This window comes from Sinocyclocheilus anshuiensis, unplaced genomic scaffold (genome assembly GCF_001515605.1).
Source record: "Sinocyclocheilus anshuiensis isolate Anshui unplaced genomic scaffold, SAMN03320099.WGS_v1.1 scaffold519, whole genome shotgun sequence".
Classification (NCBI taxonomy): Eukaryota; Metazoa; Chordata; class Actinopteri; order Cypriniformes; family Cyprinidae; genus Sinocyclocheilus; species Sinocyclocheilus anshuiensis.
This window is the reverse complement of record NW_015549637.1, coordinates 554,514-568,440: the sequence shown is the minus strand read 5'-3', so window position 1 is coordinate 568,440 and position 13,927 is coordinate 554,514. Positions and strand designations below refer to the sequence as shown.

At 40.0% G+C, this 13,927-nt stretch overlaps 2 protein-coding genes across 8 annotated transcripts in view; both read left to right on the top strand.

Annotated features, from left to right (window-relative positions):
* Positions 1-8,227, top strand: part of LOC107659817 (ena/VASP-like protein) — a 29,117-nt gene extending 20,890 nt beyond the window's left edge. For 3 of the 4 annotated variants that reach the window (XM_016448859.1, XM_016448860.1, XM_016448857.1), the window contains exons 4-13: positions 2,597-2,660; positions 3,854-3,921; positions 4,066-4,319; positions 4,910-5,001; positions 5,082-5,124; positions 5,254-5,287; positions 5,381-5,441; positions 6,369-6,429; positions 6,787-6,844; positions 7,572-8,227. In XM_016448859.1, the coding sequence (XP_016304345.1) occupies positions 2,597-2,660; positions 3,854-3,921; positions 4,066-4,319; positions 4,910-5,001; positions 5,082-5,124; positions 5,254-5,287; positions 5,381-5,441; positions 6,369-6,429; positions 6,787-6,844; positions 7,572-7,609 (773 nt within the window). In that variant the 3' untranslated portion in view covers positions 7,610-8,227. The remainder of the gene's footprint in view (positions 1-2,596; positions 2,661-3,853; positions 3,922-4,065; positions 4,320-4,909; positions 5,002-5,081; positions 5,125-5,253; positions 5,288-5,380; positions 5,442-6,368; positions 6,430-6,786; positions 6,845-7,571) is intronic. The other variant, XM_016448858.1, reaches the window with a different exon arrangement.
* Positions 8,228-9,095: 868 nt separating this feature from the next.
* Positions 9,096-13,927, top strand: part of LOC107659816 (transcriptional repressor protein YY1-like) — a 7,444-nt gene continuing 2,612 nt past the window's right edge. Inside the window, exons 1-3 of one of the 4 annotated variants that reach the window (XM_016448856.1) lie at positions 9,096-9,280; positions 9,341-9,815; positions 11,616-11,778. In XM_016448856.1, coding sequence (XP_016304342.1) covers positions 9,257-9,280; positions 9,341-9,815; positions 11,616-11,778 — 662 coding nt within the window. In that variant the 5' untranslated portion in view covers positions 9,096-9,256. Of the gene's footprint in view, positions 9,816-11,615; positions 11,779-13,927 lie in introns of all 4 variants that reach the window. The other 3 variants (XM_016448855.1, XM_016448853.1, XM_016448854.1) reach the window with 3 other exon arrangements.

The following is a 13,927-nucleotide window of genomic DNA, read 5'->3' as shown; positions in this document are numbered from 1 at the left end:
CTAGTTCTCACGCTTCATCAAGCTGTTTCAGGCTCTGTGATTGTCATATATAGAGGATTGTACTGGATATGCATGTGTGCTTTAGACATGGACATTTCTCCTTCTTTTTATTATCCTTATATGCATTGCATCACATACATGACAAAACTGCAGAAAATTCAGAAACTAAATTTCACTGTAAATGCATTTGTGTTCAGTTTGAGATCTTTTATATAAGCATTGCATTTCATGTTAACAGTTTTATGTGTTCATGTTATACAGTGTGAGTAGGACTGTAACATCTTAAACTAGCAGTGCAAAAAAGTACTTTCATGCTCAGTATTTTTGTCTTAAACTTTCTTAAATGAAGCTACTTTTATTTGAGATGCAAAATGTCAAAGGTTTCTTGTTTTCTTAAAAATATTGCAATTAATTTATGCTTAAAATAAGCAAGCAAGCACATAGAATTGTGGTGCATTATACAGCACATTTCACACACAATGGTGATTCAAACTGCTTTACACAAAAAGGATTTAAAATAATCATAAAATAATACAAACAAATGCATAAGAAATAACAATAAAAGCAAAGAATTAAAAAAAGATTACATTTTGATTTTAAATGTTTTAAAACAGTTAAGAATAAAAAGAAAATAATACATAAAACAAGAATAAATATCTGCCAGTGGGCTCAGAAAAATAATCGGGTTTTCCCTTTGAATTCAGGTGAGTTTCTGAGCCCACTGGCAGATATTTGTTCTTGTTTTAAGCTTAAACTCACGTCAGTTTAATACAGTTTTTTAACAAGCCTGTTTGGTTTGGTTGTCAGAACATTCCTATTTGGTTGTTCAGTGTGGTTGCTAGGTGTTCAGTGTGGTTGCTAGGTGTTCAGTGTGGCTGCTAGGTGTTTTCTTCTGATTTAAATGAGTCTGAGATCTTCTGGTCTGTATATAGAGGTTTCACTTCATCACTATCAGCACTTGTACTAGTGATGGTTGACGTCGTTCACTAACTAGTCAGGGATTACTGGAACCTTTCTTTCTGTAGCGCTTTATACAATGCAGAGTTTTTCACAGCAGCTTCAGATCATGTTTGCTGTGTTCATGGGTGTGTGTGTGTGTGTCTGTGTGTGTGTGTGTCTGTGTCTGTGTGTGTGTTAATCGCCGTTCTTGTCTATGTCTCTGTTTCTGTGTATGTCTCAACACACAATCGCTCTCACTAATGCATTCATATTAATGTATCTTTACTGTGCTACTTTATCTGTATCTGATTTAGAACGAGCAGAAATCTGTGAGAAATATAACGACTTAAAGACAAATCACAGGTATTACAAGGAGAAGGTGACTTATGAGGACAGTACCCCATGTCCCCATTTTTCAAAACACTTATAAATCATACCCGCGCTCACCGGCTGCTCATCCCGGATCACTGTGACGTTCACTGCAGTCACTGAGCATGCTGTCATGCCTCGCAAACCTGTGTTTCTGTTAGTTAAAGTGAACTCACCAGCTGTCTGACATACACCAGTGCAGTCATTCAGATATTGATTAAATATTTGATCAAAAATACAGTAAAAACAGTGAAATATTATTTATATTTCAAACAGCTGTTTTCTATGTGAATCTCTGTTAAACTGTAATGTATTTCTGTGATGCGCAGCTGTATTTTCAGCATCATTACTCCAGTCTTCAGTGTCACATGATCTTCAGAAATCATTCTAATATGCTGATTTGCTGCTCGAGAAACATTTATGATTATTATCAATGTTGAAAACTGTTGTATATATTTTAATATTATTGATTTATTGGGATTAATAATGGTTTTGTTTGTTTTGAAAAGATATGAACTCTTTTATTCATCAAGAACGCATTAAATTGATCAAAAGTGACAGTATAGACATTTATAATGTTACAGAAGATTTCTATTTCAAATAAACGCTGTTCTTCTGAACTTTCTATTCATCTGTGAATCCTGAAAAATAAAATGCATCACGGTTTCCACAAAAATATTAATGTTTTCAACATTGATAATAATCAGATCCATTATTAATACCAATAATAACTAATTATTCAAACGTTTGAGCAGTAGTGTATGTGAAAAGGATGAACACATTAGTGATCATGACAGCATGTCATTGTTCAGATAAATATATAGTTGTTTTCTGAGTGAGGTATCAGTCTGATCTGAATCTTCTGATCGAGTTCTGATGTGTTTCAGCTCATTAGAGTGACTCTGCAGCAGAAGTGCTCTATATTTTCCCTTCATGATGCTCATGAGGTGTCGTCTGTGACGCTTGTGATCCTTCAAGTCTGAATTTGGACTCGTCACATTTCCAAAATTGAGTTTGCACCCTTGATTTAGTAGCCTGAGCATGTTTTTCTTTTTAACTGATAGAATCAGCAAAGTTTCGGTTTACAATTACATTTTGTGGATTTTGAGTAAAAATTAATGCAGATCTGCAGAATAAAACTTTTTATTCTGATTGATTGATTCATTCTTGACAGGTTTGATGACATGCACACACACGCACACACACACACACACACACACACACACACTCTGAATCTGTGACATGTTATTACTGTCACATTCCTCAAACTGCTCCTGGTCTCTTTCAGGTCCAGCTGTTCAGCGTCCAGTCCAGAACGGGCCGGGTTCAGAAGAACTGGAGGTCCAGAGACGGTGAGCCGCACAAACACACACACTGCTGTAATATCTGACCATAGATGACCGTCTCGTACTGTATAATCACATTCACACGTGTTATTTACATCTGAGTCTTCAGCTAGAGCCCAATAAAAGAACAGGGCTTTGTCCAGAATAGCATTTAAACACCACACTCATCTCTCTGCAGTATGTTCACTGTCTTATCAATGTTGAAAACAGTTGTGCTGCACAATATTTGTGTAGAAACTGTGATACATTTTATTTTTCAGGATTCAGAGATGAACAGAAAGTTCAAAAGAACAGCATTTATTTGAAATAGAAATCTTTTGGAACATTATCAATGTCTTTATTGTCAGTTTTGATAAACTGAATGTGTCCTTGATGAATAAAAGTATTAATTTCCACGTTTTCACTCTGATGCAGTGATGAGAGTGAAACACACACACAGTCGCCCTCTGCTGGTCACAGGAAGCAGCCGCTGCATGATGAAGCTTGTTGTGCTGCATCAGCTGTTCTACCGTCCCATCATGCATCTGGAAAATTCCATTTGCACTGTTCAGCTCTTATACACTTCCCATATCAGGAAACTCAAGAGGATCCGATCGATTCCCATCATATCGCTGTCAGACTCATTATTAGATCAGACATGAAACGGCACCATGTTCCCAAAAAAAGCAATTACTGCTTTTATTCATTAAGGATGCATTAAATTGATCAAAAGTGACAGTAAAGACATTGATAATGTTACAAAAGATGTCTATTTCAAATCAATGCTGTTCTTTTGAACTTTCTATTCATCAAAGAATCCTGAAAAATACAATATATCACGGTTTCCACAAAAATATTAATGTTTTCAACATTGATAATAATCAGAAATGTTTCTCGGGCAGCAAATCAGCATATTAGAATGATTTCTGAAGATCATGTGACACTGAAGACTGCAGTAATGATGCTGAAAATACAGCTGCGCATCACAGAAATACATTACAGTTTAACACATATTAAAATTTTGACCATTAGTGTACAAAACTATTTCACCATTTGTAGAGTATTTTTGATCAAATAAATGCAGCCTTGCTGAACATAAGAGACTCCTTCAGAAACATTAAACGTTAAATTCTTACCTCATTGACTGTTAGTGTGTGAGGTCTGTGTGCAGTGCATGATGGGTATGTCGGTGTGTTTATGTGTGTTCTGGATCTCTGCAGGCAAATGGAAATGCAGCAGCAACAGATGCAGGTGCATATCGAGCGGGAGAGACGATCGTCCAACTCAGGTCAGACACGACTGAAACGTGAACACTGATGCACATGGACACTGTGATTGATCCGAATAATGACTCCAGAACTGATGAATTTTGCATCATGAACTGGTTTCTGTGTGAAGTGCTATAGAAATAAATTACGTGTTATTTCCTCAGGTTCCCCGTTTCAGGGTCACCCCGCGGTGCTGTCTGTAGCTCCTCCCAGTGTGGCTCCGCCTCCTCTGTCATTGGGCGGTCCCTGTCCTCCTCCTCCCCCGCCCGGGCCACCGCCCCCCTCCGCCGGAGCTCCGCCCCCTCCTCCGCCTCCTCTGCCTGTGATTGGGTACGGGGGTCACGCCCAGGACGATAGCCACGCCCCCACGGGGCTCGCCGCCATGATCGCCGGAGCCAAACTGCGGCGCGTGCAAAGGGTCCTTATTCGCCATTCATTTTCCTCATAGGGATTTAAAAAAGTCTTTGTTTAGGAGATATAATCCATAAACCGAACCAATTGGATACAAGGAGAATCACAACATTACAAACTTTTATTTGAAGCGAAAAAAGTGTTTGAAAATCAGGCAAGGAAAGAACTTTTGTACATTTGTGAAATATAAAACTATTCATTTAAAGTTGATATATTGTAGGCTTATTGCATAATATGCATATAATATATAAATAATTTGGGACTCAATTATTGGTGGTGCTTCGTGGCAGTGGGCGGAGCTCTTTTGCGCATTTACTCTCCGATTGGAGGAATTTTTCTGTACAGTATCATGGGTAATGTAGTTTTTCACCACAAATTTTGCTGTTAAATGCAGTTATTTTAAAAATAAATGGCTTCAATGAAAGCATATACCATCAAATAACAGCCTTGTAGCTCATCTGTCTTTAAAAAGTTAAAGCTAAAAATCCCTATGGACAACATTTCACATGAGGAATGCACATTAAGAAACTCGACTGAAATAATAGATTTAAATAAAAGTCAGATAATCAGCGTGTGGATTTGGCTGTGTGTCTGCAGCCGGAGGAAAACTCTGCGTCCGGAGCCAAAAACGAGGCCAACCGGAGCAGCGGAGGACTGATGGAGGAGATGAACGCTCTGCTCGCTCGCAGGTACAGATACAGCTATAATGCATGCTAATCACAAACACACACCAATAAAACACACACACATGCTTTACTTCTCACCACAGACGGAAAGCAGTAGATGAGAAGAAGGATGGAGAAAGCCAAAGTGTGAGTACAGACTGGTAGATCTGAAGCGAGATCTTTTATGATACAGACACGCAAGTAAAAATGGGTCTTGATTTAAGGACTAAGGTTTTTGGCTAGTTGTTTGCCGTGAATGATGCTGGTGTCTTTCAGGACGATCCCGCGTGCCGTGGACAGAACGCCGCAGGTACGCCGATTATTATCTTCATCTGAATGAGAGCAGTGCAGTAAATGGTAAATATGGATGCTGAAGTCAGGTTTGGTGTGTTTCGTCCCGCAGACGGTGTGAAGAAGCCGTGGGACCGAGCCAATTCAGCGGAGAGATCATCACTGGTGTCCAGGTCCAACACAACCCAATCAAGATTCAGTCTAAGCACAAACCTACTGGATTCTTACTGGACTTTAGGGGAGAGTTCAGCCAAAAATGATCGTTCCAAACTGGTCTGTGTTGAACACAAAAGAAGATATTATGAAGAATGTTGGGAACCAAGCACTTTGACTTCCATAGTGACTGTCGACTGTTACCAGAATTCTTCAAATCTTTTGTGCTCAACAGCTGAAAGATCATTTCCGTTTATTAGATTAGTATTAAAAGTACTGACCAATGAGTCGTGTTCATTATTTATTCTAGCCAGCACCAAAACTTATTATACACTATCAAAACATTAAACTTCAATATACTAAAATATCAAATTCTGACTTTTTTCCTTGCAACTCTGAGAAATAGAGATTTATTTTTTATTCCAAGGTGGAAACAAACAAACAAACAAAAATTGTTTAGAATTCAGAGAAAAATGCCGAATTGCAAGGGAAAAGAGTAAAAAGTCAGAGCTGTGAGATAAAAAGTTGCAATGACCTTTTTTGGAGGGGCTGGTTCACTTACTGTACGTCGGTGCTCGTGCTGGGGCTGGTGTTGTTTGGATGCCGATTTTGGAAAGTTTTTGCTGGGATGGGCATTTAAAAAAATCTGATATTCGCTTTTGCGCCATTATCTCCTTGTATTAAAGTTAATCTTGTTCACATTCTGTACAGTTCATGTCTGATACCACGCGCTAGCGTCACGTGTTCATGAGGATTAGGCTAATCATCCCATATAGAAAACATCACAAGTAAAATTAATCATGTTTATAAAGATGGCACGAGCGCGCTGCAGCTGCCGCGTGTAGACCGCGAGACCGTTTTTTGGTTTAGGCGGGAAGCACGCGCGCCTCTTTGGATTTAAATATCCGTCCAGGTGTGATTAATGCAGTGCTTGTGTGTGTCTTTAGGGTTCGACCCGTGGGAAGCTTCAGCGACTCCGACGCTTTAGACTTCGACAGAATGAAACAGGTAATCAATGACATACTCTTATAGGTTTTATTAATATATTAAGATTTATTTTTAGATTTTCATTTTCATTTTAGGTATTTTAGCAATTTCGTTTTTTTTTTGTCATTTTTAGTAGTTTTTGTTAATATAAAATTATATTTTTGTATATATATATATATATATATTTTTTTTTTATTTTTTTTTTTAAATTAGTTTAGTTGGGAAATGTTTATTTCTTGGCATTTTTCTACATTTTTTTCTATATTCTATTTTAATTTATTTTTATTTTATAATGTTTTTTTGAATACTTTTAGTTTTAGTTGACTATAATAACCCTGCTTCAACTGCTTTAAATGCAGACAATGTTTTAATTGACAGGAAATCTTGGAAGAAGTGGTTCGTGAATTGCACAAGGTGAAGGACGAGATCATTGATGGTATGTTTATTCAGCTTTCCTGTTGCTCAAACAGCAGATCAAGACGCCTGCAATACCAAAGTCATGGGTTCGATTCCCGGGGAACGCAAGAAATTATAAAAATGTCAAATGTGTACCTTGAATGTGGTGTAAGTTACTTTGGATAAAGCGTCTGCCGAGTGCATATATGTGACCCTGCAGCACAAAAGCAGTGTTAAGTCGCTGGGGTATATTTGTAGCAATAGCCAACAATACATTGTATGGGTCAAAATTATACATTTTTCTTTTATGCCAAAAATCATTAGGATATTAAGTAAAGATCGTGTTCCATGAAGATATTTTGTAAATTTCCTACCGTAAATATATCAAAACTTAATTTTTGATTAGTAATATGCATTGCTAAGAACTTCATTTGAACAACTTTAAAGATGATTTTCACAATATTTTGATTTTTTTGCACCCTCAGATTCCAGATCTTCAAATAGTTGTATCTCAGCCAAATATTGTCCTCTCCTAACAAACCATACATCAATGGAAAGCTTATTTATTCAGCTTTCAGATGATGCATAAATCTCAATTTCACAAAATTGACTCTTACGACTGGTTTTGTGCTCCAGGGTCACATATGTAAACAAACGTGTGACGACTTGCCCCGGTCTGTGAGTCCTGATGCCCCTCAGTGTGTTTTTATATTCTGTGTTGTGTAATGCACTCCTGCAAGAATGACTGTGTTCTGCTTTATTTCCAGCCATTAGACATGAACTCAGTCGAATCAGCACCACATAGTGTCCATCGAACCCCTGCGGATCCTGCTGTAGCCGACGCCGGACGTTACAGCCGTATTATAACTCGTCTGCAACGTCGAGGAGCCCTGGGCGGAGATGTGTTGGTGAAGGAAGGACACTTGCACTGATTTTGGTGGCAGACTTTTCAGAAACTGAAGAAAACAGCAAACATCCGGAATCCTTTTCATTTGTCTGCATTATTGTTATTATTATTGTTATTATAGGTATAGTTGTAGTAGTAGTGTTTTCATGTAGGTAGAGGTAGACTTAGGAATTAATAATAATACTAATAATAATAATGATGATGATATCATTGCACATCATTTCAGCATTAGCCTTTTAATTTTCCTCAAGATTGATCCTGAGCACATTCCTTTTGCCATAATGATGTATTTAATGACTGAAGGAGGGCTTTAAACACGTCTGAAGCTGCGTAGGCGGTTCTGGAGTTATTATCTGACGAACACACCAGAGTATTTGTGATCATGTTAATCAAGTGTTTATCGGAGTATTGTTCTGTTTTATGATTTCTCTTTATGACCAAGTGCTTCCTGGTTTGAAAAAGATACAAAATAAAAGATATACATGATGTTCAAAAAGAAGTGAAATAAAGTGTGAAGGAGGCGGTGTGAGGATTCGTGTAAAATAAAAGCCTTTCAAACTGAAATCAGTTCTGTCTGAATCAGTGACAGAAATACATCGATCTGTGGATATCAGAGAAAACCTGATGGAGAGTTAGTTTCTGCTGAGATTTTCAGTTTAGAGTAGAAAACACCCACAGACTTTAAAAATAAACATCACATTTTAATATATTCAAACAAATCTATTTAATTATTAATACACAGCGGTAAATCTGGATTTGATTAAAATAATATATTAAGTATAGGTGTTTCTAGTGATGTTTATTATTTTATTTTAAAATATCCAAACAACTTACCATATTAATATACATTTTAAAATAATACAAATATCTTAATTTTAAGTGAATAATCAAAAAAATAATGACGTAAGCACAATTAACACATTAAAAAGTAAATACAAGACGTGAAATAATACACTAATATATCAATAAGAATTTCTGGTGATATTTATTTTCAGTTTAGAAATAACTTGCATGAGAAAACCCCGCAAACGTTAAAAAATAACATTAAAAACACAAAATGGTACATTAATATATTAATGTATTGTCAATTTAGAGCTTTATAAATATCATACATGAGGAAAAACCAACAAACGTTAAAAAATAATCAAAACAATCTGAAAATTGTTTCAATATTATAATAAAAAAATAAACCAATACACTGATATAATACATTAATATATTAAATAATGATAAAAATCATTTTAATATATTTACAGTGAAATCTGGATTTAAAAATAATAATAATTACATAAACACAATTAATACATTAAAAGGTACAAACAAGCCACCTATAAAATAAAATAAATAAAGGTACAGCAGTCTGTGTGTCCGCCCGCGCGAGCCCGACCGACCCTCCTCTCGCGAGATTTGGCAGTGGAGCGTAGTGGCGACGTGAATTCACGTGAGAAGTGGAGAGTTGTTTGTATTAGCGGAGTGTGTGTGCGGGGCAGCGAGCGTTCCGTGCGTGCGTTTAACGCGAAGGCGAGCGAGCTGGCGGACTTCAACATGGCATCCGGCGAGACGCTGTACATCGAGACGGACGGCTCGGAGATGCCCGCGGAGAACATGGCATCCGGCGAGACGCTGTACATCGAGGCGGACGGCTCGGAGATGCCCGCGGAGCTCGTGGAGCTGCACGAGATCGAGGTGGAGACCATCGAGACCACGGTGATCGATGACGACGAGCAGCAGCCCATGATCGCGCTGCAGCCGCTGGTCACAGACGACCCGAGCCAGCTCCACCAGCACCAGGAGGTGATCCTGGTCCAGACCCGCGAGGAGGTGGTCGGCGGGGACGAGTCGGACCTCCAGGAGGACGACGGCTTCGAGGACCAGATCCTCATCCCGGTGCCCGCGGAGGAGGAGTACATCGGGCAGACTCTGGTGACAGTCGCGGGCAGGAGCTCCGTGGGGCGGCTGGGGAAGAGAGCGGCGTCGGGGGGCAAGAAATCGGGCAAGAAGAGCTACCTGAGCGCGGCGGAGGCCAGCGGAAGGAAATGGGAGCAGAAGCAGGTGCAGATCAAGACTCTGGAGGGCGAGTTCTCCGTCACGATGTGGGCTTCGGGTGAGTCTCCTTCCCTCGGAGTGACAGCGGGGCCCTCAGCAGGGCGTTGTTCCGCGAGCGCTGTCTGCAGCGGGAGTGCGGGCGCATCCGTCCGGGTGTTTTTGTTTTGAACGGAGGCCATGTTTTTAGCTCTCGATGGGCGCCGCCATGTTCCCCGAGTCCACTATGGCGGCCCGTAAAGATGGCGACGGTGCGGCGGCTTGAAGAGGGCGCGAGCGCGCTGCAGCTGCCGCGTGTAGGCCGCGAGACCGTTAAACTCAGGGCTGTACAGTGCGACACATATATCGCACGTGCTACGAAATAACTGGTCTGTGCGATGAATACATTTACCACTGTAGCACGCGTGCGATACAGTTTTGCATGTTCATAACACAGCCGCTTAATAGTGTGAAGTGATTTCGTTGTGCTTGTTTGTGTGTGTGAGGTTGATTATACCTGGTAGTTAGGGGTGTGCGATATGACGATTTTTTACAAGAGGGTCTAGCTGCACTCTCAGGCTTGCACTCTCAGACGCTTGCGCTTCCGCTAGCGACGTCACTTGCAGTCTTTTATTTTTTTTATTTTGTTCTATTTATTGATTACTTTTTGTTTGAATCTCTCAACATTTTACAACAGTAGCCAGGTGGTGAAGACAAGAAAAAATAAACTAAATTACGAAGTCACTTGCAATCGCCACTTGCACTCTTCGCTACCTGCGACGTCACGTGCAATCGACACAAACCGTGCGTGTTGCCAACGGAGACGAGACGCTGTGGTTATTAAACGAGCACACTGAGAGCCTGTCAAAAAGCGCCTGATTATTGGACTAAGTTGTCTTACGCGTCTGATTGATTTCGCGTATATTACTGGCAAAATCACACAAGGTTTACATATAAACACATTTGGTCATGTCTAAAATGAAAGTAAACAGTTGAGAGAGAAACGCATGAAGCTCTTAAAGGGACAGTAGCTACTAAACATGCTGCCGACTGCCATTAAAGGGATAGTTCACCCACTTGTTTTATTTGTATATTATGTGTATTTGTAATGTATATCTTTGTTCTTATTTTCTAATAACAAAGATACAATAATGACAAAGATTTTTATCTTTGCTCACTTTGGCCTTAATGTCTGCCATTCTTTTTTATTTTATATTTAGTTAAGGTGTAAGAGGTGTTATGTTTCTGCACTCTTCCATTTTTAGCAAATTAAGAAAACTTTGTCTAAAACAATTTTTGTGATGGTTTGTATTTGTTGTGCTCTGTATGGAACATCAGTGCCTGTTTAAGTGATGAACTCCATTACTTGTGTTTGTTTTCAGACACGATAACAGACGTTTTATTCTTGTGCTACAACTTTTTGGCCTGTGCTACAAAACGTTCAACCTCTGTAGCACCAGTGCTGTGTGGAAAAACCGTTAACGTACAGCCCTGTTTAAACGTTTGAATTTCGGCTTCGGCGGGAAGCGCGCGCGCCTCTTTGGATTTAAATATCCGTCCAGATGTGACGCTTGTTTGTTTGTTTTCTAACGTTTGGAACTGAAACGAGCTTCCAGCGTGCTGTTGTGTGTGTGTTAACTAGCAGTAGTTTGCAGAACTAGGTTTGGGTGGTTAGGTGATTTAGATGTTAAGAGTTCTGACAGAAATCGCGTTTATTTGGGCTTTGATGTTTTGAGGTGTTTTCGGTCGTCGTTGTTGTTTACTCGAAGGACCCGGATGTTACGGTCGTCGCTCGCGGGGCGGAAACGCTGTAGTCTATTATAAACCTCTGGTTTCCGTGACTGTTACACTGCTAACTGATCTGAACCCGTCTGTGTTTCAGATGACAAGAAGGACATCGATCACGAGACGGTGGTGGAGGAGCAGGTCATCGGGGAGAGCTCTTCTCCGGATTACTCCGAGTACATGACGGGAAAGAAGCTGCCGCCCGGCGGAATCCCGGGGATCGACCTGTCGGACCCGAAGCAGCTGGCGGAGTTCGCCAGGTCAGAGACGGGGTTCAGTGCGGGTGAATATCGGGGTCAGACGTGGGTGAAATGTGAGGCGAATCGGTTAATCTGCCTAACATCTGACTTCAGCACTTTCGACACCGAGATCAGATTAAAAAGCTGTTAAATCGCAGCAGAAAGTCAGAAAGTCGTGGCACTGCAAAAATGAAAACCGGTGTGGAATGAAAACCTCTTTACCGTTAAATAGTTATTTCTTCTTCTTCTCCATTGGCAGATATTTGTTAGTTTTAATCATAAACTCACTTAATTTGATCAGTTTCTCATGAAGCAGGACTCATAATTTTATGTCATCTCCAGTAAATGTATTTTAAGAATCTTTAGTGCTGGAAAACAAGGCGTTTTACAGTGTGATCAGGAGTACAGTAAAAGTTATTTTCATATTCTAGTGTTTGGAGCAGAAGTTTTCTAGAGTAATGGAGATCTGTTGGAAGTTGTGTTTTCAAACTCTGAAGCGTTGCTAATACGAGAGAACATACTGACATATTCTGCTCCGTTCAGTTTATTAATGACATTTTCTTTAGTTTTGATTTTTAAGAAGTCTTACCTTCATCAAAGCTGCAGAATCCCTGATGAAACGTGCGGTAATAAAGGAGCGTTGTTCTCTGTTAGGGTGTTCAGAAAGAGCTGTGTATTCATGTTATACTGTGTTTTCTTGCAAGCAAAAATGGCATTAAAGTAGACTTTTAGGGCCATTGAAGTCTGTTTTAGTTTTTCCCAAATTACATTTTTTTTCCATTTAAAGTTTTGAATTCCGTTTTAATGGTAAAATGAAATTGTAGTAATCAAAAAGCATGACTAATTAATTCAAATCATGAAACACATGCAGTTTGGCAACTGTATTAAAAGTTTAACAATTGAGACCACCTAAATCTAAATTAGATTTTTTTTTTTGTTCTTATTTATTTATTTTATTTATGTATTGTCTGATTTGCATTTTGATAATTTAAATTAAACTATAATGATCAAAAAAGCATGTCTGATCAATTTAATTCATGAAACTTTAACAACTCAATAATTGATTACAATCATAGGAAATTCCCTAATGGTCCAACAACTATCTGACCTAAAGTGTTTTTATATAAAACCACTGAAAACAAACATAGAAGTTCATTTCTGACCCTGATATGTGAGTGTGTGAGTGTGTGAGTGAGTGAGTGAGTGAGTGAGTGAGTGAGTGAGTGAGTGAGTGAGTGAGTGAGTGAGTGAGTGAGTGAGTGAGTGAGTGAGTGAGTGAGTGAGTGAGTGAGTGAGTGAGTGAGTGAGTGAGTGAGTGAGTGAGTGAGTGAGTGAGTGAGTGAGTGAGTGAGTGAGTGAGTGAGTGAGTGAGTGAGTGAGTGAGTGAGTGAGTGAGTGAGTGAGTGAGTGAGTGAGTGAGTGAGTGAGTGAGTGAGTGAGTGAGTGAGTGAGTGAGTGAGTGAGTGAGTGAGTGAGTGAGTGAGTGAGTGAGTGAGTGAGTGAGTGAGTGAGTGAGTGAGTGAGTGAGTGAGTGAGTGAGTGAGTGAGTGAGTGAGTGAGTGAGTGAGTGAGTGAGTGAGTGAGTGAGTGAGTGAGTGAGTGAGTGAGTGAGTGAGTGAGTGAGTGAGTGAGTGAGTGAGTGAGTGAGTGAGTGAGTGAGTGAGTGAGTGAGTGAGTGAGTGAGTGAGTGAGTGAGTGAGTGAGTGAGTGAGTGAGTGAGTGAGTGAGTGAGTGAGTGAGTGAGTGAGTGAGTGAGTGAGTGAGTGAGTGAGTGAGTGAGTGAGTGAGTGAGTGAGTGAGTGAGTGAGTGAGTGAGTGAGTGAGTGAGTGAGTGAGTGAGTGAGTGAGTGAGTGAGTGTGAGAGTGTGTGTGTGAGTGCGAGTGAGTGTTAGTGCGAGTGAGTGTGTGAGTGAGTGTGTGAGTGTGTGAGTGAGTGAGTGAGTGAGTGTGTGAGTGAGTGAGTGTGTGAGTGAGTGAGCGTGTGAGTGAGCGAGTGAGCGAGTGAGCGTGTGAGCGTGTGAGCGTGTGTGTGAGCGAGTGTGAGCGAGCGAGTGTGTGCGAGTGTGTGCGAGTGTGAGCGTGTGTGAGCATGTGTGAGCGAGTGTGAGCGAGTGTGAGCGAGTGTGAGAGAGTGTGAGTGAGTGTGAGAGAGTGTGAGAGAGTGTGAGTG